The 23,910-nt window shown below is 34.2% G+C and overlaps 1 protein-coding gene across 1 annotated transcript in view; it reads right to left on the bottom strand.

Annotated features, from left to right (window-relative positions):
- Window positions 1–22,091, bottom strand: part of LOC142336189 (fructose-1,6-bisphosphatase 1-like) — a 36,174-nt gene extending 14,083 nt beyond the window's left edge. Inside the window, exon 1 of the mRNA XM_075384826.1 lies at window positions 21,423–22,091. Coding sequence (XP_075240941.1) covers window positions 21,423–21,839 — 417 coding nt within the window. The 5' untranslated portion in view covers window positions 21,840–22,091. The remainder of the gene's footprint in view (window positions 1–21,422) is intronic.
- Window positions 22,092–23,910: the final 1,819 nt, after the last annotated feature.

The raw sequence follows: 23,910 nt of genomic DNA, 5'->3' as shown, positions 1-23,910 counted from the left end.
ACAAATCACAGATCAAGGACAACTGTGTTCCTCATCGTTTAGCCTGTCAAAAACACTTACAACTACGTCAACACCAAAAGACATTCAAATAAACACAAGTCTGCAAGCAAAACAAAAATCAACGATAAAACCAGAAAAACCACTAAACTCAAAATTGTTTGGAAACCAACAAAATATTGTAGACGAAATATATATTTCCGATTCAGACGAAAAAGAAAAAGAAATAAAATTTGGGAATTGGATACCACCAACGGTAAACCAGAGAGTTAGGAAGAAAACTCAACAAACGATGAACCAAGACTATATTAGAAACAATACATATATAAGCTCACTAAAAGAAAACAATGATAATCACGATTTACATTGGGAACAACAAATGTACAACTATCATGATCTAAAAGACGAAATCACAGAAAAAGTAACAAATCATACAAATAAATTAATAGACAATATAGAAAACAAATTTAGACAAATAAACGAAAACATGGAAAGAAAACAAGATGAAGCATTACAATCAATGTTTAACAGATTCGAAAGAACGATAAATGACATTAATATACAGTACAATACATGAACAGAAAACAGAAATGTAGAAGACAATAATATACAAAACTACAGACACGAAATTAGAACACGAAGATCAACCCCAAGTACTACAAATTCAAATACAACAGAAGAAAAAGAAACAACGGTAACAGAACCTCCATTACCATTCTATAAACAATTAACATCAATGAGTATAAACGAAGAACCACAAATTGAACAAAACATAAGTAGTGGTTCAGTACCAACGACAATAAGACCATTTGATGGCACAGATCCAGCATATACTGTCGAAGAATATCTAAACAGTATAGTGGCAGCAATGATATTTAGCAGTGGCATAGAACCAGTAAACAAACCAGGACACCACCAATGGAAAGTAAAAAGAGCAGCCTTAATAATACACACACTACAAGGTCCAGCTCAGAAATGGTATTCAACTCTTCCGAGTGAAACCAAATTAGATTGGGAAACATTTTGCAAAGAATTCTCAGATATGCTCGACTCAGAAAAATTAAAACAAAAAGCAAAAATAGTATTACAACAATTACAAAAACATACAAACGAATCATTACGGTCACTTGCTCTGAGAATAGAAACACTTGTCAAAACAGCATATTCACTATATACAGAAGATTATAGAAATAGTATAATGAATCAAACATTCATAAGATGTTTGGATAATGAACTAAAAACGGCAGCCTTGAAAAAACATGCAAACCATAAACAAACAGCAAGAGAACCAGAAATGCCATTCAAAGCACTAGTTGACAAAATAGATCAAATGGACTTAACAAGAACAATAACGAACAATCATAAACGATTATATGAAATTAACCAAACTACAAATAACATTAATGAAGACTTAAAACAAATGAACATAGCTTGTAATAATATAAACGACCTGAGTCAAAACGACTTGGAACAATTTGAAGGAACAATCTATAACGTTCTAAATGGAATAAATAACACATACGGTAGAAAAAATTTTAAAGGAAGACCAAAATTTGCACTATTTTGTAGTTACTGTAGTTCACACGGTCACACAAAAGGCCGATGCTTTAAAAGACCAAGACGAGAAAGCATACCAAGACCAAAAGAAAAAACATTTTATGGTCACATGAGAAATAGTCAAAATTTACCGAATAGAAGAATCGACTCCAACAATGTCAATGGAAGACAACTACCATCAACATCACCAGTGTACAACAGCTCAAGAAGCAGAACGCCATATAGACCACAATCAAGAAATAACTACAATAATATGTCAAATTATCAAGGAAACAGTGACTCGAATAACAAATATAATAATAGAAATACAAGTTACAATAGAAACAATTTCAATAGAAGTAGAACAAACAGCTACAACAGAAATAATAATTACAATAGATATAACAATAGTAGATCAAGCTCAAGATACACAAATCGCAGTCAATCAAGACACCAACCACCGTATAACAGAAATAATAATAGTAATAATAATTATAACAGACAAAGATTTGATAACAGAGATTCAAATAGAACTGATAGATACAGACAAAGATCAAATAGCAATAACAGACATTATTCAAACAATAACAATAGAAATGATAGAAGAAATTCGTCACATCGAGAACAAAATAATAGACATCAATCAAAAGACGGAAGAACAGATGGAAACAAATATAACAATAAAAACAATAAAGGCAGAATAAATAATATAGAGACGATGGACAAAACGAAGATCCACCTGGCATTGATGAATACGAATACACATCCGAATCATCAAATGAAGATCAAGGAATACTTGACAAATTTTACAAGGCGAACGAAGACACATGCAATACTATAGTGAATGCACTAGAAAGTAACCCAACATGGATACTACCAATGTATCAGTGTAACAAATTCGAACAAGACTTTACAAAGCAAAAACCAGTATTGGAAATTGATTTTCTACTGGACTCTGGAGCAACATTAAACCTCTTAAACGAACACACCTGGAATGAAATAAAATACAACAACTCTGATATACATCTCGAACGAGCAAACAAAACACTAACAGCAGCAAATAATACAACCATAGAAACATTTGGAACAATAACACTAAATCTAACACCAGATAGAATATCAAACAACAGAAATAAAATACAACACAACTTTAACATTCATTTTTATGTTACTCAATGTAATCACAACATACTCGGGACTCCATTCTTCAAGGAATATATAGAAACAATAAATGTAAATACAAACAAATTAACAATAAACACTAACACAATTCTAGATAATGACATTACATTCTTCATGAACAGTACGAAAGGATACCCCTACTACTCTAGACTATATCCAATTTATAACAAACAATCAATCTATCTCGAAAAAGAACAACATAGATGCATAACATTTCCGATACCCATCTTCAGACAAATGGAAAAGTCAAACGGAAAAGCAATTTACACTTCAAACTACTATTTCGAACCAATTAACAAGTATCACAATCTATCATTCACGGATATAAAAGATCTTACAACAGAAAAAGAACACTTCATGGACATATTCTTAGTCAATAAAAATCAACACAAAATAACAATTAATGAAGGCTTAATTGGTTTTATGTATCAAAACATTACGTTCAAAAAACAGAACGAAGAAATGTATCAGACTAATTCCATAGACTTATTTACAGCATTATATCACTTAACATATGAAAATGAAAATGATATCAACGAAATACAAAACATACAAGACAACGAAACAATTGAACAAGTGGCAACATTCGAAAAAACCATTAGTAACAATCATATTAGATTACAGACAAGTCTACGCAACGACAAAATTTGACGTTGGAAAGACAAAAATGAAACTGAATCTACCTATAAAGAAAGGTGCAATTTTCAAGAAACAAAGAATAAGCAAAGTACCAATACACTTAAGAGAACGAATCCAGAAATTACTGGACGTACTAAAAAAGTACGACATAATTGAACCAGTGAACAAAAAACAACTATCTACAGGAAATACATTTACAAATCCAGTAATTATATTACGAAAAGGAGAATCATTGAAAATAGTACTAGATGCACGATAATTAAATAGCATGATTGATGAATCAAAGTGTAATTGGCCAATCAAACCTGTCGACGTCGCACTTATACGCATAAATGGAACAATATTTACAACAGCTGATCTAGATAGCGCATAAAACCAATTACCACTAGACGAAGAATCAATGAGATACACTCACTTTACAATTGGCAATGAACAATATTGCTTTAAACGTTTATTTTACGGAATATCAATTGGACCCGCAGCATTTGCATCGATACTAACACACTTTCTTTATCCATTAATTCGTAAAGGAACAGTAGTTACATACGTTGACGATATATTCATTCAAACAAACTCATACGAACAAATGTACGAAACCCTCATTGAATATCATAAAGTACTCTTAAAAGAGAACCTCAAAGCAGCGCCTGATAAAACATACTTTATGTTGAAAAAAGTCAAATTTCTTGGACATATAATTGAAGATAAAAAAGTGAAACCACTGACATCAAGAATTGACGGTTTTCAGAAACTAGAACCCCCAAAAAGTATGAAGGCATTACAAAGATACTTAGGAACAATTAACTTTCTTGCAAAATACGTATATGGCATGCAGCCAATATTACAACCATTCTACAATCTTTTACACAAAGAAACTGATTTCAAATGGACACAAGAACATCAAAAAAATTTTTGAACAGATGAAAAAAATAATAACACACAAGTTAGAACTAACGATGCCAGACACTACAAAACCATTTTACATTATAACAGATGCATCGAATACAGGCATTGGAGCAGCATTGCTACAACAACACCCAACTGAAAAGAAAATGAAATTAGTATCAGCAAACTCTAGATTGTTCACACCTATAGAAATGCGACTATCTACATTAATCAGAGAATGCTCTGCAATCATTTTCGCATTAACAGAGTACGAATTCCTCCTAACAGGCTCAAATCACCCAATAGTATTATTTACAGACCATAAACCGATTATCTACGATTATCTCCGAGTTTAACGATTTCAATTAATATTAATGAAATTTCCAAATCTACACATAATTTGGACAGAAGGAAAAAACCTAGCCCTCCCTGACCTTCTCAGCAGAACAATAGACAAAGAACATTTTACTAAAACACGCGACATAACAGTAGAACTACCAGAAAACATAAAATTCTTCTTTGCGAAGACACCATTCGCAAATAACCTAGAATGCAAATATAGCATATGCAATAATACAAACGACGAAAATACAGATAGAACACATTACCCCATACTAGCTAACATTCACAACAACTACTTCGAAATTAATATCGACAAAAACGAATATCACCCAATATCATACGAAAAGTATCACAAAGAGAAACAAATCTGATACCAAAATACAAACCGAAAATAAAGAATTGGCAATCTCCAACGGTAGAGAAAGATGATCTCATTATTGAGAAAAATCAAAAAGGACCATACGCAGTCCATCGTGACGATGATTATCTTAGATTGATAAATAACATAAAAATACAACAAAAACAAAACTATGAAAATGCAAAAATATCAGACATTTTCTATGACGAAAAAACAAAAGTAACAGAAAAACTAATCAAAGAAACTCAAATATTAGACCCTGTACTTCACAAAGTGAAGATGTGGAAAAAACATAACAGTAAACCACATTCAGTAACAATGGAAATACGTGGAAATAAAGGACTATTCGCATACTTCAGGAAATACAAATCGATCATCCTTGATGAAAATTCTGAAATAATCAAAATTGTGATAAATATTCAAAAAAAATCAATACAACGAATCTGTTTACCACTAACATTATTACTATGCACATTTTACGAGAACCATTGCATAGACCTAGTAGGTCACACGGGACTCGAAAAAACAAAACGATACATAATGGAAAAATACTATTTCCCAAACCTTACAACTTGGATAAAAATACTAATTGCAGATTGTATACAATGTCAAACAAACAAAGTGTTTGCGAACACAAAATTGAAAAGTAAACAAGAACAACTAGCACCGACAAAAACTTACCTTAACGAAATGATAATGATAGATACAAAAGGACCAATTTACCCTACATCAGAAGGAAATAACTACATCTTCGTCATAGTTGACGCATTCTCACATTATGTTACTATAATGTGTGTACCAAAAAACAAGGCACACTATGCATTTACAGCCTTATTTGAACATTGGTTCATGAAATTCGGAATACCCGAAGAAATCCGATCTGACAACGGATCTGAGTACATCAATACAGAATTAACACATTTATGCAATTACTTCGAAATAAAGTTTAAACCAAGCACAACATATGCACCTTGGACAAACGGATTAGTGGAAGGGACAAATAGAATAATTGGACAATTCATTAGAACATTACTAAATGAAAAGTACAATAATTGGTCACGAAAGGCAAAATTCTTCCCATACGCGTACAACACACAATATCAAACACGACTAGGCATGTCACCTTATGAAGTCCTTTTCAGTCAAAAACCGAGAAAACCAACGAAAATTAAACTCGGAACAACAACGGATGAAATGGGTAATTGCAGCCCATCGGATAAAAGTGCATGTAACACACAACATACACATACACACTTGGAAAACCATTTCAGCCATCCAAAAATAGCAAAGTTACAAAAAGGAACATTTGCTAAATGGTTCCTTGATAAAGAAAAACATTATAACGATACATATCGGTCAATAACAAAGATATTACAAAACAGAAAAAAATTAACAGATGAGATGAACATTCGATTCAGAACAGCAAAACCTCTAGAGAAAAATACTTTGGTATTAGTAACAAATCAACAACAAGTTGATGGCGTATCCAAAAAGCTGTTACCACTAAAAACGGGACCTTATCTTATAATAGATAAACCTACGGAAACAACAAATATATTAAAAGATAACAATAAGGAACACATAACAATACATAGAAATCATATTGTACCGTACTACCCCAAGGAAAAACATATTAAAACAGAGTTACAAAACTATTTACTGACCAGTGAGATCCCAACATTAAAACAACCAAACACGCTCATTACAACAAAACCGAATATAAGAAGAACAGATAATAAACACTCACAATTATAATCTTCGCAAGAAGAGAATAACATTAATAAAATAGTACATACTAATCAAATATCCTCAAAAAATAATAGTAATAATAATAATAATAATAATACTAATAATAATGACAATGATATTATTTCTAAATAACAATAAATCCGATATTTATATAACTAATAACTATAAACCAATATCACTATATACTCAGAGAAATTATGAATGAAATCTATCTGTTATAAATTCCACAGGTATAATATATTCTTTTCACTAACCAACAGATTCAATCATCAAATTGATATATCAAATGCATCCATATCATGCATCATTATATTCATTTAACACCCGTTCATATCTCTACGTACACCTATATAACAGTAAACACACTTTTTGCTACACTGAAACTAACCGATTCTATTATCTATTTTACTATTTGTACTATTAAAGTACGTTCAGCACTTCTATACTATTTAAGTACGTTCAGTATTTCTACAGTGGCACACATACCTAACCCGAACCTTGTGTGCAAACCACCAACCACAGTAAAAGTATATTATAAAAAGACATTTCTATTAACATATGAAAATATCAGAAGAACAAACATGATAAACATAAAAACGAAAATAAAAACTAAAAGATGTTAACAGTCACCTAAACACTAACAGTCACCTAACCACTAACTTATTATACACATTATACACATTTGTTCACATCCAGTAATGTAACAAACAAATCTGCGAATCCGTCACATCTTAACCACCCTGACATTAACGTTTCATAAATACCTTTACAGAACAATAACCATTATAAATACCACCGTATAATCTAACACCTTCTAGTGGGAAAATTTATCAAAAACAACAAACATAAAAAGGGAATTTACTGTCTCGGACATATAATGTTCGGCCAACCGTTCCTGTCGAGAACACTGACAAATGACAACTTCAATCTTCTACTGTAACAAACATCTGAATTCTTCATCATAACATTCCTCTGCAACCATCAGTAATTGGCTCACACTTACCAGTGATAAAACAAATAAAACAAATAACAAAGATTCAAATAACAAAACACCGAGTATCCACATGGATATACTAACACTAATAGGTACTGATAGTAGCCCGTGAAACCCCTCACTATAGATATGACACAGGGTAATTTCTCATGTAAACAAATTCAAAAAACAAAATTCAAAGAAACAAATGTAAATCTACATGTTCCGAAGCTTGAAACTGGAATAGACGTTTAGAGATTGTCAATATTGTGCGATAAACAATAACCAAATAACAAATAGACAAATGAAACAAATATTCAAATAACAAATCCAATCCTCTTAACAGGATAGAGGACTCACGGAATGGAATAGATAATTTGTAGAAATCAATATTCATGAATATAAAAACGGAGAATTAATAATACGAAAAGATACACAAAAGGAAAATAACCAAAATAACACTAATCAAGGAAGGAATAGAACAAACAAAATTAAGTGAAAGCTAAAAATAAACATATGAGTAACACGCGCAAAAGGAAATAACTTCCTCTTTTAAATAACTTCCACTTTTAGAAGAAGTAATTTGCTACAACCACCCATGTAACAACTCATGTAACACCACATATAACAGACATATTTTGGACAAAGTAAATATAAATGTCAAGCGAAAATAATTAACATTATGAACCCAAGTAATACTTGAATAAATCAGTAATTGTAACAATCCAGGGCACTACAAATCCATCTCGACCCACTCGACAACGGACATATCTGAAACACACAACATTTAAATCACAGTAATGTTATAACATATCACATACAAATACTCATTAAATACTCAGCTAAACATCAACAGTGTAGATCTTAAATTAATCTCTCATCTAACCAGTGGTCATATAACATTCGGCCATTTAACCTTCGACATTTTGGATATTTAACTATTATACACCATTCGTGTGTACATCAGAGCTATGTACGTCATACTTATACGTCATTAACAAACACGGACGTCATACATCTCATTAGTTGGAAACCGGACGTAATCAATCAACGTCATAAACATCATTAGTAAACCTCATTAGTGATAACAAAAGATCACTAAAATCTAACAAGAACCCCATTAACGGGAAGAAACGAACAAATTGATATCATCCTCAGTGAAGATGAAGGGATGTTAGAACAAGTTTACAGAGACTTACTGTCTCCTTGCATACGCAATTAGTAACATATATAAATGTCAAGCTAATTAACATTTTCGACACCGTGAACAAGATGGTGATTAACATGACAGATCTAACGAAGATCATTTAGCAGTTGAAGTTACCACTTCAAATGCACAAAAACGATTTCAACAATGACGTTATTACTAAAACACACTAATTAATAGTTCCTCATTAAAACCATTTGCACCAAATAACTTGGTATAGTTGGCGTCATCAGACACACCATTCATTAAGAAACTACTTCAAACCAAATGCTAACATGTAAAACAGTTACCAACATTGGACTAATTAGAAGATACTGGCACCAACTTTAGACTAATGACCATCTTTAACACCAATCACATACCATGATAGAAGTTTGCCATCATACCGTCAAACACACTAATTACATACCACAAAACCAATAACAAGAGATACCTAATCGTACCAACAAAGTTGAAGAAATCTTCAGAAGGAAACTTCAGATTCAAAATTTCGGAAACTAACAATCTAATTAAATCCAGAAATTAGTAAAATTGGCAACTTCAATACCCAAAAAAGAAAAACGGAAGATATGTTAATGTCACCAACATTGTAGAGAGCACCGAATATTTAAGTAAAAATCACAACTCCGATTTTGTCTTGTACAAATCACAACCTCTCTCAAATCAGAAAAATTTCTTCATTTTCAGCTAAGTTGATAACAAAAGTTAAAACCAACTAAAACTCTGTTTCTAACTTAACACAAAATCTTAAATTCAAAATTCCACCTCAACCAAATCTCATCACCGACTCTCAATTGTAGAGACAATTCTCGACCAAGTCAAAATTTTATAAACAATTTCTTACCCCATTCTCAACCAGAACAGAATTTCAACCACTTCTTCAAAATCTAATTCTCAATAAGTTCTGAAATCATTCAGAGTAATTTCGTATCAACTGCTTTTAAAATTCTATCACATCCTTATCAACTTTCTACATAATACGATTCGACAAACCAGGTAAACTGAATTATCTTCATTTCATTTCAGACAGACTTATACATCATTATAGTCACCATCGTAATGACATACCACCTATGTTGTCAGTCTCAGAATTTTTAAATTCATTTAATAACAACCAACTTGTCATAAAAATATCAGTCCAAATAGACCATTTTATTGAATCTGACTACCCATCTGGCAGTCATATACATTTTGATGACGATAGCGTTAAACTAACAGATTGTAAAGCATCACAACCCATAAAGTATCACAATCTGACTACCCATCTGGAAGTCATATACATTTTGATGACGATAGCGTTAAACTAACAGATTGTAAAGTATCAACTCAAGATTATCTCTTTATAATAGAAGGAACAACAAAAACTGGACAAGAGATAAAACTCTTTTGGGGAGAAAAACATTTTGATTTACTCAAAAACACAGCACCGTGTACTGAAACAATCACAGAATTTGAAACAATGAAACAACAAATTAACACTAGAAAGTGTGTCAACTTAAACCAGTTACACACAGTTTTCCTTGTAGTTTTAAAAAAGGAAGCTATACACCTCATTGACGACAGAACAAAAAAGTAACAACTGTAATGATACCACTCATTGTTATAGTCATATATCAATAAAACTTTCGCAAAATTTGATAGTGCGACACCGTTAAGTGTCAGTTACAACAGTAAATAACTGTAACTTTCCAGTGGAGCATTGTATCCAATTTACACTAACAATCACACTAACATCCACGAACAAATTAAAGACAAGTACAAATACAAAAGTTTCAAAAATTGATTTGACAGAAGCATTAATAGCAACATATTTACTATTATCTAAAGTAATATTTTCTTAACTATCTTTCTAGTACCGTGTATCGTAGTTATTTCGACGTATCTAGCTATAGTAACCATAACTGAAGTCGTACGAAATCGTAGAGTAATCTATGCAAGCCCACCCGTACAATAAAAACACCTCGGGAATGAAATAAATTCTGATATATTCCACATATGCAAATCCAATATAGATTATCATAGAACTCGAAATATTTAAGTTTATTAAAATCGCACTTCTAATTTACTTTTTCATACGTATGTGTTTAAGTCTAATAGAATATTTTCTGCACCCATAAAAATTGATCCTATTCCTGATATTGAAGAATCAATTTACTACACCCTACACTCACAAAAATTCTACTTACAAATAGGATTTCCAGAAAATTCTCAATTATACGGTAACGTCATAATATATCAATTAAATCTCAGACTAGATTAAAACGAAATTTGGATATAGAACCTAGGAGCACAAACACATCCACCAGGACAAGAATTAACACCACTCATTATTTTACAACCACCATTCATTAACCTCCCACCACACGGACCTGGCTCAGGAGCATAACATATAACCCGCAAAAATTGCGTCATCAAGCAATAATCAAATTAACAATCATCCAGAAAGACCACACCATAACAAAGTCACAGACTTAACAAATACAAATATTCCAACTTCACCAGAAATTGATGATACTTTAAACCCAGATAACGAAAACCCGTATACTGTACGACGGGAACGACCGGAAAGAAGAGAACTTCTAAGAGCACGACGTCGATCGTCATTATCATTTCCAACACGACTCAACATTAGTCTCATATGGACATAGAATCTAATATAATAAGACCTTTAGAAACAGGACACTTCGAACCACCAAGTAGAACAGAAACACCTACATTGCACAATTTTAGTATCACTTCACCAAGTGAACACTCAAGTTTTAATACAGACCATACACCAACACCATCCGAACAAAGAGCAAATCCTTTTTTACCCCCAACATTTTCACAGAGACAAGACTTCAATTTTGTTCAGGAACACTTCCGAGTACAACCATTACAGTCACCTAATAGTTCGCTTTGGTCAGCAACATCACCACAATCCGCAAGTACAAGTACACCACCATTGAGAACAAATCAAACAACATCATCAAATACATCAGTAAGCTTACCACGAGTCGAAATCCCAAACACCTTGCATCCTCCGAGAAATACAGCATTATCCCCATCATCATTCATACCCGATATTAGATTACCCTCAAGCCATCCAGGACGAATTCGATCTACCCCCATACTTAATTGTAACCCCCCAACTCAAAGTAGAACAAATGAACATACATATCACTTCCCATTAGACCACAAAACTTGGAATCCACCCCCGCCGTTATACGGACCTACCAATCTTGGTGATACACTTACTAATTGGTCAAGAAATAGACTAACAAACACTTTAAATTTCACACATCGCCAACGCAACGAAGCACTTAACGTTTTAGCAACACCATCTCTCGAACTTAAATTTAACACAACGATAAAATATAACACTATCTTTAATCATCCATTTCACGCTACAACCATCCATAGTCACGACCACAATCCCAGCACCTTTCATCTGCATTGAATTTATATACAAATTCGATAGATATACAAAACAAACATTAGGGTTTGCAACATTTTACAATCCACACACCGGTCTATCATACACATGTCGATTCAACTGAAAGCTATCATTCTCATATTATTATTAATAATACTATACATTTATATGAAAGTGGAAACAAAAATACAAATGGAACAAAGACTGAAAAAAGAAGCTAGACAACGCATTAAAGACCGTATAAACGAAAAATGGAAATACAAGTCAAACATTTTAAAAATAAAAACAAAACAAGAAATGATAAAGCCATTAATAATTACCATACATTTCATCAACAAAAATATGATAACCTTAGACACTATTTATTTCATCAAAATCATACCAACACTTATCCAAAATACTTCAACAATACTAAAATAGAAGAATTAAATAACTTTAAAAACAATTCAGATTACGAAGCAATGTGGGAAATAGCCATCGACAAATGGACACGAAATTGGAACTTCTATAGAGAACGATTAACAGAGAGTATATTAAACAAACTTGACATGAACAATAAACGACAAAAAGACAAACACAAATAGACTTTGTAGAATTAACCGGACAAAATAATAACGGCTCCGCAACAGGACCACAAGATATATTCATAGAACACTATGATTGTGATGCAGAAGAAATCACAAATGTTAAATACTACGAACTAAACAAAATTAGTACATGTAAATTCAAACCATTAGATCTTGATATGACAAAAACAGAAGCACAATTATTATCAAAAGCACAGGCAGTAGAAATAAAAGCATACGCAGTTGCAGGAACAATTAAAGAATGCGTAGAATGGTGTTCACAACACACCAACTACATTAGAGCAAATAGACCAAGTTATTACGTTTCAGACGCACAAAGAACAAAAATATTAGACGCGGATGAAGTTAGAAACGAACTCGCTAGAATAAACCTTCTCAAGAACACAAGATATAAACCAACAAGATATAATATCTCATTCAACTATATCGCTAATCCCCCACTTCAGAAAAAGATTGAAGAAATGCAAGGTCGAATACAATTCGATATGAATACCCCTTTGGTACCGCCATACGGACGGATAGTTTATGATAACACAAATCCAATGTGGATACCAAGCGCAAATAAAAATGCACAATCAAATTGCATGAAAGGACCACGAAAACAGAACAGAATAGATATACTAGACTGGACACTAGAAATACGTGAGGTATCACTAATACTAAACCTAGACAATGAAGAAATATCATATATGGGAACAAAACTACCCTGCGATCTCCGCAAAGGAGAATGCCTCCCAACACCATTAACAAAAGCAACAAAACAACAATAGTATGGGAACCACAAACACATTGTCAACTATTTGAACTAATTAGATTTGATGCATTCATGGTAAAGTACCAAGATAGATATTGGATAGAAACAAACGCTGAACGGACAACAGTCCAACAACCTGACATAACACAAAAAATAAAATTACACAAAACAGACACCATCGCTACTAGATTCGAAGTATTTCCACTCATCGAACGCGAGTGCGGTTCATTGCAACCATTACACAAAACAGAATATGATGATATATACATCATCTACGAAGACGGATTCGATATGCATACTGGACAAAAAGTAACAAGAAAGAAAGATAAATTTGACAATGAAAAATTTATCAGAATAAAACCAGAACAAATAATATCAGAACGTACACGATATGAAGACGAAGATAACAAACAATACTACTATGGTTTTGTAAACGAAAACACACATTTGAACATGAAAATGGACCTTTACATGAGTAACATTTACTCACGAATAAGTCTACAAGCTATAGAATTCTATTCACAAATTTACAAACAAACTAGAAACCTTTGACAATTAACATTAACACAAGTACAAAAGAACACTCCGCTATTAGGATATATCCTCACTGGAGACAGATCAATATTTGTCAAACAAGAAGGAGTAAATGTAATGAAAATGTACAAATGCGCGAAAAAATCATAACCCCTATATGTACCACAAACACGCGAATGTTATGATAAAATACCAATTCTATACAAAAACCGAGTACAATACGTACACCAACTAGCACGACAAACATACTTATGGGCGAAGAAAGTCCCATGTTCACACAGTAACTTTGATCAATTAATATCAATAGACACTGAAGGAACAGCGAGATACAGAGTCACACCATACCCTGTAAAAGTCGAAACAGTATTGAATACTATTTCACCTGAAGAAATAGTACTAGACAACATGTTTAGTAAAGCAAGTTTGATAGAAAGTGGTATATACAGTAGAGAACAATTAATTCAAGAACGAAAACGAGATCTACTACACGAATACATGCGAGACCGCGAAAAACCATTACAGGAAGCTACATCAGCAAATGCGCAAAAATTGTTAGAACTTGAACAACTAGGATTACTACAGACATACAAAAATTACGAACAATCACTAAAATGGTTAAAATATCTAAATATTAATGGATATAACTTCAAATCGACCAACCCAGTGTCAACTGGAAAGAAATTTTTGACGGCGCATGGCTAAAAGAACAAATATCAATTTTTGGTTGGCCATGGTACATCTTAGAAAAAATGGCAATCATATACGCCATGATTAGTATGATACTATCTTTAACAAATCTTATAATAAAATTCTATAATGCTTTTGCAATTCATAAAGCAGTTGGCAAACAAGCTAGTATTACAAAAATACTTCTAACAGGAATATTTGGTATCTTCTCACAGACATTAACACAATTAGTAGCACAAATTCAAGAAGAAGAAACTAGTCACGATAGTGATGAAAAATATTCACATTATACCAGACATAATAAATCGAGGAAAAACATTTTTCGCCGACATTCTTCAGACATAACACATATAACAGATCACAACGATAACGATAAACCATCACAACTTTATATTGATACTAATTGCAAACACTATAATACAACTATTCGCAGAACAGATAAGGGACTACAGTTACGAACAATAGATTCACCACCGAAGAAACAAAAACCACCATTGCCAGAACGGAAGTACAAACAAGAACCATTAAAAATTGAACCATTAGAAACAATAACTGAAAACAAACTACCCATACTACCACCACAACTCATCACTCCACCACCTGTATATCAATGTTTAGGGAATAACGTATCTTTTAATACACCCCAAACAACATCGCTTACTACACCACATATCGCACCCACCCCTAGTGCGCCTAACATCCAACAACAATCATCAACATTTCATGGAAGTTCATATGAACCTCCTTTGGGTATTAGTAAAACAACACCATACGAAATCCCACAACCATCACCTACATCGACAAACCAACAAAACCTCATACCATCAGTAAAACTAATGGAAATACAAAACCCCCCACCAATAGATTTCAATCAGTTATAACTAGCAGCTAATAAAATGCATAACCGCAGTCATAGTTTAGACATCCTGAAAAATGATGACCAACCACATACGAATGAAGTATTATATTTTGACACTCATTCGGCAGATACATATGAAGTATAAACCTTTACTCAGCTATGAACAACTAACATGCTTTATACTATTTCAAAGACATTTTTACTTGCCAGATATCCCCCTACTTATCCTAATTTAAATTCCAATACACCCGCCACCCACATTTCATGTATTTTCCTATATTTATACTTAACACATCTGATACATTCGAGAAATACATGTTAACTTCCTATTCCTTGCAATATAACATACATATATGAGTAACACAATGATACTAACCAATTCACCACAGACACATATTCCTGTACGAATATGAATGGACATTGTATTCATAAATCATAATACCGAATAATAACAATTGTATAATAGACAATAACAAAGGTACCACTGATAACCAGTGTGTTTGAAACAAACTAAATGAACAACGTTTCATATATAAACCTGTAACAATCAATTGTAATTAATACAAAGTTAAGAATATGTAACAAATTGAATTACCTTTCAGCAAACAAGAAACGATATGGCAAACAAAATGGACTATGAGCCCGAGACTCCTACCGAGCAGATTCGCCCCTCAGCTATGAAGTTGAGGAAAGGGAGCTCAGTTCAGGATCCGGACGTTCGAGTCCAGGAACAATACGCGATAACGCCTCTGATTGCAGCACGCAGACAGACGATCGTTTTGATAACCCACAGGACCGGATAACAGCTATGAGAATCGAAGTGGAAGGTGCCACTTCCGATCAACACACACAAACAGCGTTGAACCAACCAACACCGAAAGAGATCGCACAGGTTATAAAGGAACAAGTTACTAGGAAAAAACAAACAGAAAACAAACGTAATCCAGATTCCTTTTATAACAGAACAAATAATAACGTAACAGAACAAGGAACCAGTACTAACGTACATAGTTACCAGAAAAACAGACCACGTAACGATGGCATAAATAACACGCCAAATACAGTATACCAATCGCCACCTCTACCTAACTATCCACCACCAGTACGACCACCTCCACCTAACGATAACGAACACGAATTACCGCAATATCACGTTCAACAACATTTATCAAATAGATATCCATCACATAGATATCCATCACATAGATATCCATCACATATAAGACCGAACAATCTACGATTCCCATACGCCGTAACGCCCCGAAGCAATAGTAGGAAATCATTTTCCACCAATCCACTAACGAACAATCCCCAATAACAACAGTAATGGAAACAATATGGTTTCAGGACAAAGATCCCCGAACACTGAGTAACCCACATAACAGTAACTATAATCCATTATTAAGTTATCGTAATTGGTTTGAAATGCCCTTCAATTCACGGGACTATAACTTTGTAATGGCACCGCTACACAACCTAAAAGATCGTGTCTCCGAATATTTTCCACCATTACCTTCTGAGAACACAAATACAGTGAAACGTAGTACTAAAAATATGGGACGCGATAAATACCATCAAACAGCATATCCAATTTTGAAACAGTTCTATAGCCTAACAGAACGCTTTTTATACTACAACGACTACGAATTTAAAGTACCTATAACATGTACATTTGATAACCTCGTAGCAAAGGCATCACAAGACCTTTCCGCATACAGCGTTTTTGACCACCAGATTTTTCAACTCAGTTTCAATTTCCTACATCCGACACCAAAAGATGTTCAGAACAATAATTATAGAGTACATGAAACGAAGCTGGTCCACAACTTAATATACTGTACGTTTTTACGCGATAAGAACAAGAACACTACAAAGAGTTATATACATATAAACGATCAATTAACTTCACCATATTTTCTTAATTACGGATACAGATTAAAATGGCAATACACAATTGGAACACTACGTAATTTCGACCCTGAAAAGAATTACTATATCTTCCAACCCAAAGAAGCGCCCCAACAACCGCTCATTGTACCCATAGAAGCCTTAGAAACGTGTGAGGAATATCACACTTACCATTTGGAAGGCAGCGTAACTAACAGAGCTGTCCTAAACCGGATACAATTTAACAATGAACGCAAGACCTCAGATATCGAGAAAGAAATACGAAACTCGGTAAAAGCATCAATAACAGAAGTGTCACTAGATGAAATAACTGATCTCGTGGCATATTTTCTTTCCAAAGATGATCACTTAATCAAGGAATATCAACAATATAGGGATCGAACAAATCATCCTAAACAGACAGAGAAACTCTAACAGGGAATATTCTGTAACAAGTTTTGATGTAGTAACAAGTTTCGTAATACCCAGAACAATATCATTGTAACATTGTCATAAACATTTATTGTTATACATCTAACTATAGATGTTCCTCTGCATATTTCCCGTGCAAAAAATATTTTATAAATGCTAGTAACAAAACCCATTTTGCAAAAAATCCTTTAACGTGATTGAACCCCATTTATACTAGTATGACACTTAATGTGTAATAAAATCTAAAAAACACAATAATTTTTTAACTTTATCACTTACCCCTATTCTTAGTTACTTGTATACATGTATATATGCAAAGTTTTCCATAGTTAGATATATGCAATTTTGTAACAAAAAAGAAAACAAAAATAGAACAAGGTATTAATAATAGGCGGAATGAGTAACAGTGTATAATAATACACTATAGTAATGTGTACTAACAAACATGCACAATTCTAACATAGATTGCTAACTAACAACATGAGTCATAACATGACAACCCTGTTACCATAATCATTAGTTTCACCATGTAATACATGTAGAATCTTTCATACAGAAAATAACATACCGTACAAAAAGTATTTGACAGTAGTTACCAATACTTTACAACAAATACAAAACAAAAGGTAGAACAGACGAAACATTGAGAATGTTCACAATTCGAAATTTTCACATTCAAAACAAAACACATGATATTCTAACACATACTATGCAATCATATGTAATACATTAGTAAAAACTAACAACTATGTTTGTAACAAATACTCAAATACTTTTCCTTCAACAGGAAAAGAGGGATTATTTGGAAGATTGAAGATTGTATCGTATCCGGCGAACCTTTTCCACAATGATGAAATAACTGTTATTTGGAATAAGGCAATGGGACATTTTCGCGCTTACCCATTATAAAGAAAATAAGCGAGATCTGTAACCTTCAAAAAAATTAGATACGACAAACGCGAAAAATAACATTGAACAATAGTTACCCACACCAGTAGAAGTATGGCCAAACAATTCGTAAAAACTAATAGCATCAGAGTAACCCCTGATTTAGGGAGACATCAAAAGTAATAATACATGTTCATCTTCGGTAACAAAATATAACATGTAATATACGTATTAACACAGAACACTTACAAATACATAAACATAGAGAAAAATAGTAAACACTTTAACAGCTATAACAAAAATAAACCAGGTAAGTCACCGGACATCAGGAGCAAAACACACATCAACACTGGAGCTACCCAAAAGGATCTTCATCCACTGGAAGTGGTATTGGAATAGATACTTTTGTGGTTATTGATGTTCATTCCTTGCTCTGTGGGCAACCTGTGTCTGGGACTCTACCCTTTGACGAAAACGATTATCAAGCAACACATTCAAAAAGAAAGAAAAAATCCTTCAGAGAGAATAAAGAGAAATTGACTTATAGTACAGAAGACTTTCAAAAACCTCTAAAACCCGGAAAGATGGAGTCAGTGTTGACTTCCAACAAAAAGATTTAGAGACTTTATTTATGTTAATAAATATAAACTAAAATACTCAACCCTGATTGGTTGAAAATATGGAAATAGCTTTCCTTTAGATGTTTATCTGTTTACCCGTTGGTAACAACACGCTACCCCTTTAGTCGGTACCAGTCATACCTGATATAATAATAAAGTATATTTCTCTCTCTCTCTCTCTACTCCGCTCTTGTTTTAGTATTGAGATATACGTCAGACTTTAGCATTGCGGCCGGTGCACTGTCTACTGAAGCTCAGATAGAAGAGTAACAGACTAGAGATCTAGAACTTTAGTTAGTCAGGTAAGCCTTAAGATTTGACTATATTCTTGAGACACCATAAGACAGAAGTAGAGTAACCTCTCAAGGTAACCCTACCTCAGCACACGTCTTACCGTGTGTATCATCTTGAGAAAACCTAGCATATTGGTGAAAAACTATCTCCGTTTCGAAAAACCGTGTTTGATCTGTCAAAAAATTATGGATAAAGCGTTTGATCAAAGTATGGATAAAACGTTTTATATATACACTTATCGAAAACTTCACTGATTATGATAAGAAGCAAAACTGGTCTATAGTTGTCTAAAAGGCGTCTCTCTTCCTTTTTGTGGATCGGAGATACTGCGGTCCACGAGTCTGGTACCTTTACCGTTCGTTTGATATTTCCAAAAATTTTGTCAAGAGTAACAGCCATTGTGCTTCAACTACGGTAGAAAACTGATTCGGTGGCTGGGATTGAAACAGGTTAATGACAGTACGGTGGCACCTGAAGGTACCTTTTTGCAATCAATGAGGAGTTGAAAGAGCAGCTTACCAATGATTACCAGGAGCGAGCATTACTGGCAGTCCTCTTTTTGGCACGTTGTCACCTTGGTGTTTCCGGCGTCGTTCAGTTCCTTTATGTAGTTGTTATACATAACTCTTCAATAGATTCTTGTTATTTTCAGACCATTGTCATTGAAGTATGTCTTGTCGCTGCAGAAATAGCGCTTTCCCGTCACAAAACTGCTGACACCTCGGTATTTCCATTCGACTACTGGCTTGACCTTCGGCGATTTTCTCTCCATCTTCGCTTGCAGAATGTCGTTGAGTTCTTTCGCTCCAATTTATTTTCGTCTCGTTCGGGTATTCCCTGGACGAAAACGCTGCTCTTTGTTCTCTTACAAGCGAAGTCAGCTAACTCAATAACTTCTTGGTCAATCTTCTGCAGCGACAAGACGGTTTGGGAATTGGTAGACGGTTTAAACCCATTGAAGAGGTCGCTACCACTTTTGTACGGGTGTTTAAAATGTGTTCCGGGTACGACAAGATGTCGAAGTTCATCGCCTCCAAATTCCGCTAAAAAAACTTCGTCGGCGCTGATTTGAAGCAAAGGAATTGTGATTTCCTCACAAATCACAAAAAAATTGACTCAAATCCTTCCATTTGAGGCCTCCACACATGTTTTGAATCATTACAAACATAAAATTATTTGTGGGTGCAAAAAAATCCAACCCACAGGGTGTTCGAACTAAGTACCTCCAGGTTGACAGTCTGACATCTTAACAACTCAGCTACAAAGGCTTCGATTTCCTTTCGCTAGCAATCGCTTTTTAGAACGAACTTTAATTCAGAACGAGAGCAACCTAGATCACTCAAAAATGCAGAGCAAAAGTGAGAAAAAGTCCAACTCTCTAGAACAAAAGCGAAAACGGTCAAGCAAAAGTTATTTATAAAGGACACACTTACAATAATTGCTTCAAACTTCGTTTAAGGGCAATTGATAATGCCTATCCGAAATGATTTTTTTCGGAGAATTTCTCACAAGTGAAAATTTCGGAGAACTTTAAGTGGGGCCCATAGAGCGGTATTGGGTGCGGGGGGGGGGGACAAAACAAGATACAATTTCTGACCTTTTTGAGAATTCCAAATATTGAACCTATTGATGCAAGGCATTCGATATTGCTGGACCCGTCCAAGGGATCAAAGCACACAATATATTTGCCTTGTTTTTCATTGGGAGCTGGTACTCTTATAACCTTCTCATTTTCTTCCGAAACCATTCCGCACACAGTGAACGATGCTCCAAGCATATTAATAAAAACATCGTTTGAAAGGACATCCAGTTTCTTCTGGTCATCGCCCGTTACGTTGCTTTCTCCAGCGAGACCATATATCTGATGAATTCCAGCTCTGTTTACTGCACTTGAAATTGCTTTAAACGATGTCAAAAGTGAATTGAGTAAAGTTGTAAATTCTCCGGTGGCTCCGGGGAAATCTCGTTGTCGTTCAATGATAAAACGACTGACTGTCATACAATTTGTATCCATTTTGGCGATTGTGTTACTTCAGTAACTCAAGTATAATAATGATTCTTATTAGAAAGATACCCTAAGATACTAAAGGTCACAAGAATGAACTATCAATCTGATTGGCTCTTGAAACGGTGTGTCTCAAACAAGGTACGGATTATATATGCGTGCCTTGTGTTGCAAACTATCGCCGACAACTTGATTAAACAAATTTACACAGCTCTACATACACGCCTTCTCATTCTCTTGCTGAAAGCAAATAATAAAGTTTGTGAAGTAGGCGAGTTGAATTAATCTAGTTCAAAGATGACATAACAACATAAGTGACAGTTTGGAACGAAACGCCGTCCATTTTCTTACTAACAAACTGGAGCTCTGGCACCTGTTTTAACACGCCTTCCTCAAAGACCCCAAAACCTCAAAGATAATAACAGATAGGATTGAGGGCAAAACTCCTATTCAGGAAAAGAAAACCAAATACCCGGAAATTTTGAAAACTCCCGAATAAAGATAATAATTTGGAGTTTATTGAATGTAAATAAAATGTTCACCATAAAAACGCATTGTATTTTAAACTTAAAGAAATATGCGAGGCTCTAGGAGCCACGTCAAACGCTTAAAATATCACAATATTAATCGGATCTATTGTTTCGCCCCACCCCCTAGCTTAGTGAGCATAAACTTTTTGTGACCCCCAGGCGCACGTGCTATTTTGTTACATAGCAACGTGCTATATAACAACATATAATTTGTATCTGGAGGTCATAAAAACACTGGGGGTGGGGAGAGAAACAGAATAGATCTATTAAACAGAATATTTAATGTTGCTTATTAAATAGTTTCATATTGTGTAATGCCTGGTACACGGTCAAGACTGGCCTCAAAGCAAGATGAGATCTGTCAACATTGCAACAAAGCAACAGGACAGAACTGGCTTCTGTGTGAGTGGTGCCACAAATGGACACACAGTGATTGTATGGGTTATACTAAAGACGAGTTCAAGTTGCTGGAAAAATCACGAAACATTGTGTTCATCTGTGACCCATGTTTACCATCAGCCAAGGGGAACATGGCTAGCAATGCAATATCCCGTGAGCTGACGGAAAACGTTTCCGAGCTCAAGCGTACAGTTGAGTCTGTAAAGGAGGCGGTCATCGAGCTTGGATCAACTGCGCCCGATACATCAGCCCAGCCTACAAATTTCGAAGCTAAGTATTCGTCTATTACAAAAAGCTCAATTGATTATGCGCTCGAATTAAGATTTAGTGGAATACCAGAACTCAAAAAGCCAAACATTAACAGATATGATATTTTTGCGCATGATGAGAAGCTATTACTAGATGCCGTTAGTAATCTCGGAATAAGGGCGGACGAAATAGCCAGCTTTTATAGGCTGGGAAAGTTTAAACCAGACCAAGTACGTCCCAGGCAAATTTTAGCGAAGTTCCGCAGTCGATACGTGGCAGACAAACTTTTAGCTCGTGCATCGATGCTTAATTTGTACGAGCCTAAATTTAATGGCAACCACTACAAGGTTTTTATTTCTAAATCTCCAAAAAAAAGAACAAGCGAAGGAGCAGCAGCTACTTAAAAAGCGACGAGAACTTATTGAATCAGGAGAAGGAAATCCGTCAAATTTGCAAATAAGAAACGGTATTCTGTATCTAAACAAGACAGCTGTACAAATTGACGATTGACTGACAACTCGCACGGGCGAAATCAGTGTTCTTTGCTACAATGTACGTAGTTTGTTCAATATAGAAAGGAGACAAATTTTCGCCAATTTTTTAACCATTCATAATTTTGACTTTATCTGCATCTCTGAAACATGGCTCAACGATAATTTTTTAGAAGCAGATCTCTTTTTACCAAAATATCAGTGTTTTTGCTCCAACAGAAAAAGTTCGACAATTTCTACAGCTCACGGCGGAACAATGATTTGTGTAAAACGTACTCTCGATTGTGAGAGAATTATTCTCGATTGCGAAACAAATGGATCAGCTACTCTATGCTTGATATCCTTTGGAAGAAAGAAAATTTTGGCAGTTTCACTTTATCTTCCTCCGTCCAGTAGCAAATATGCGTACAG

The sequence above is a fragment of the Convolutriloba macropyga genome, chromosome 3 (genome assembly GCF_964194025.1).
Source record: "Convolutriloba macropyga chromosome 3, txConMacr16.3, whole genome shotgun sequence".
In the NCBI taxonomy this organism is placed as follows: Eukaryota; Metazoa; Xenacoelomorpha; order Acoela; family Convolutidae; genus Convolutriloba; species Convolutriloba macropyga.
The sequence above is the reverse complement of the archived record's forward strand: the minus strand, read 5'-3'. Positions and strand labels throughout refer to the sequence as shown.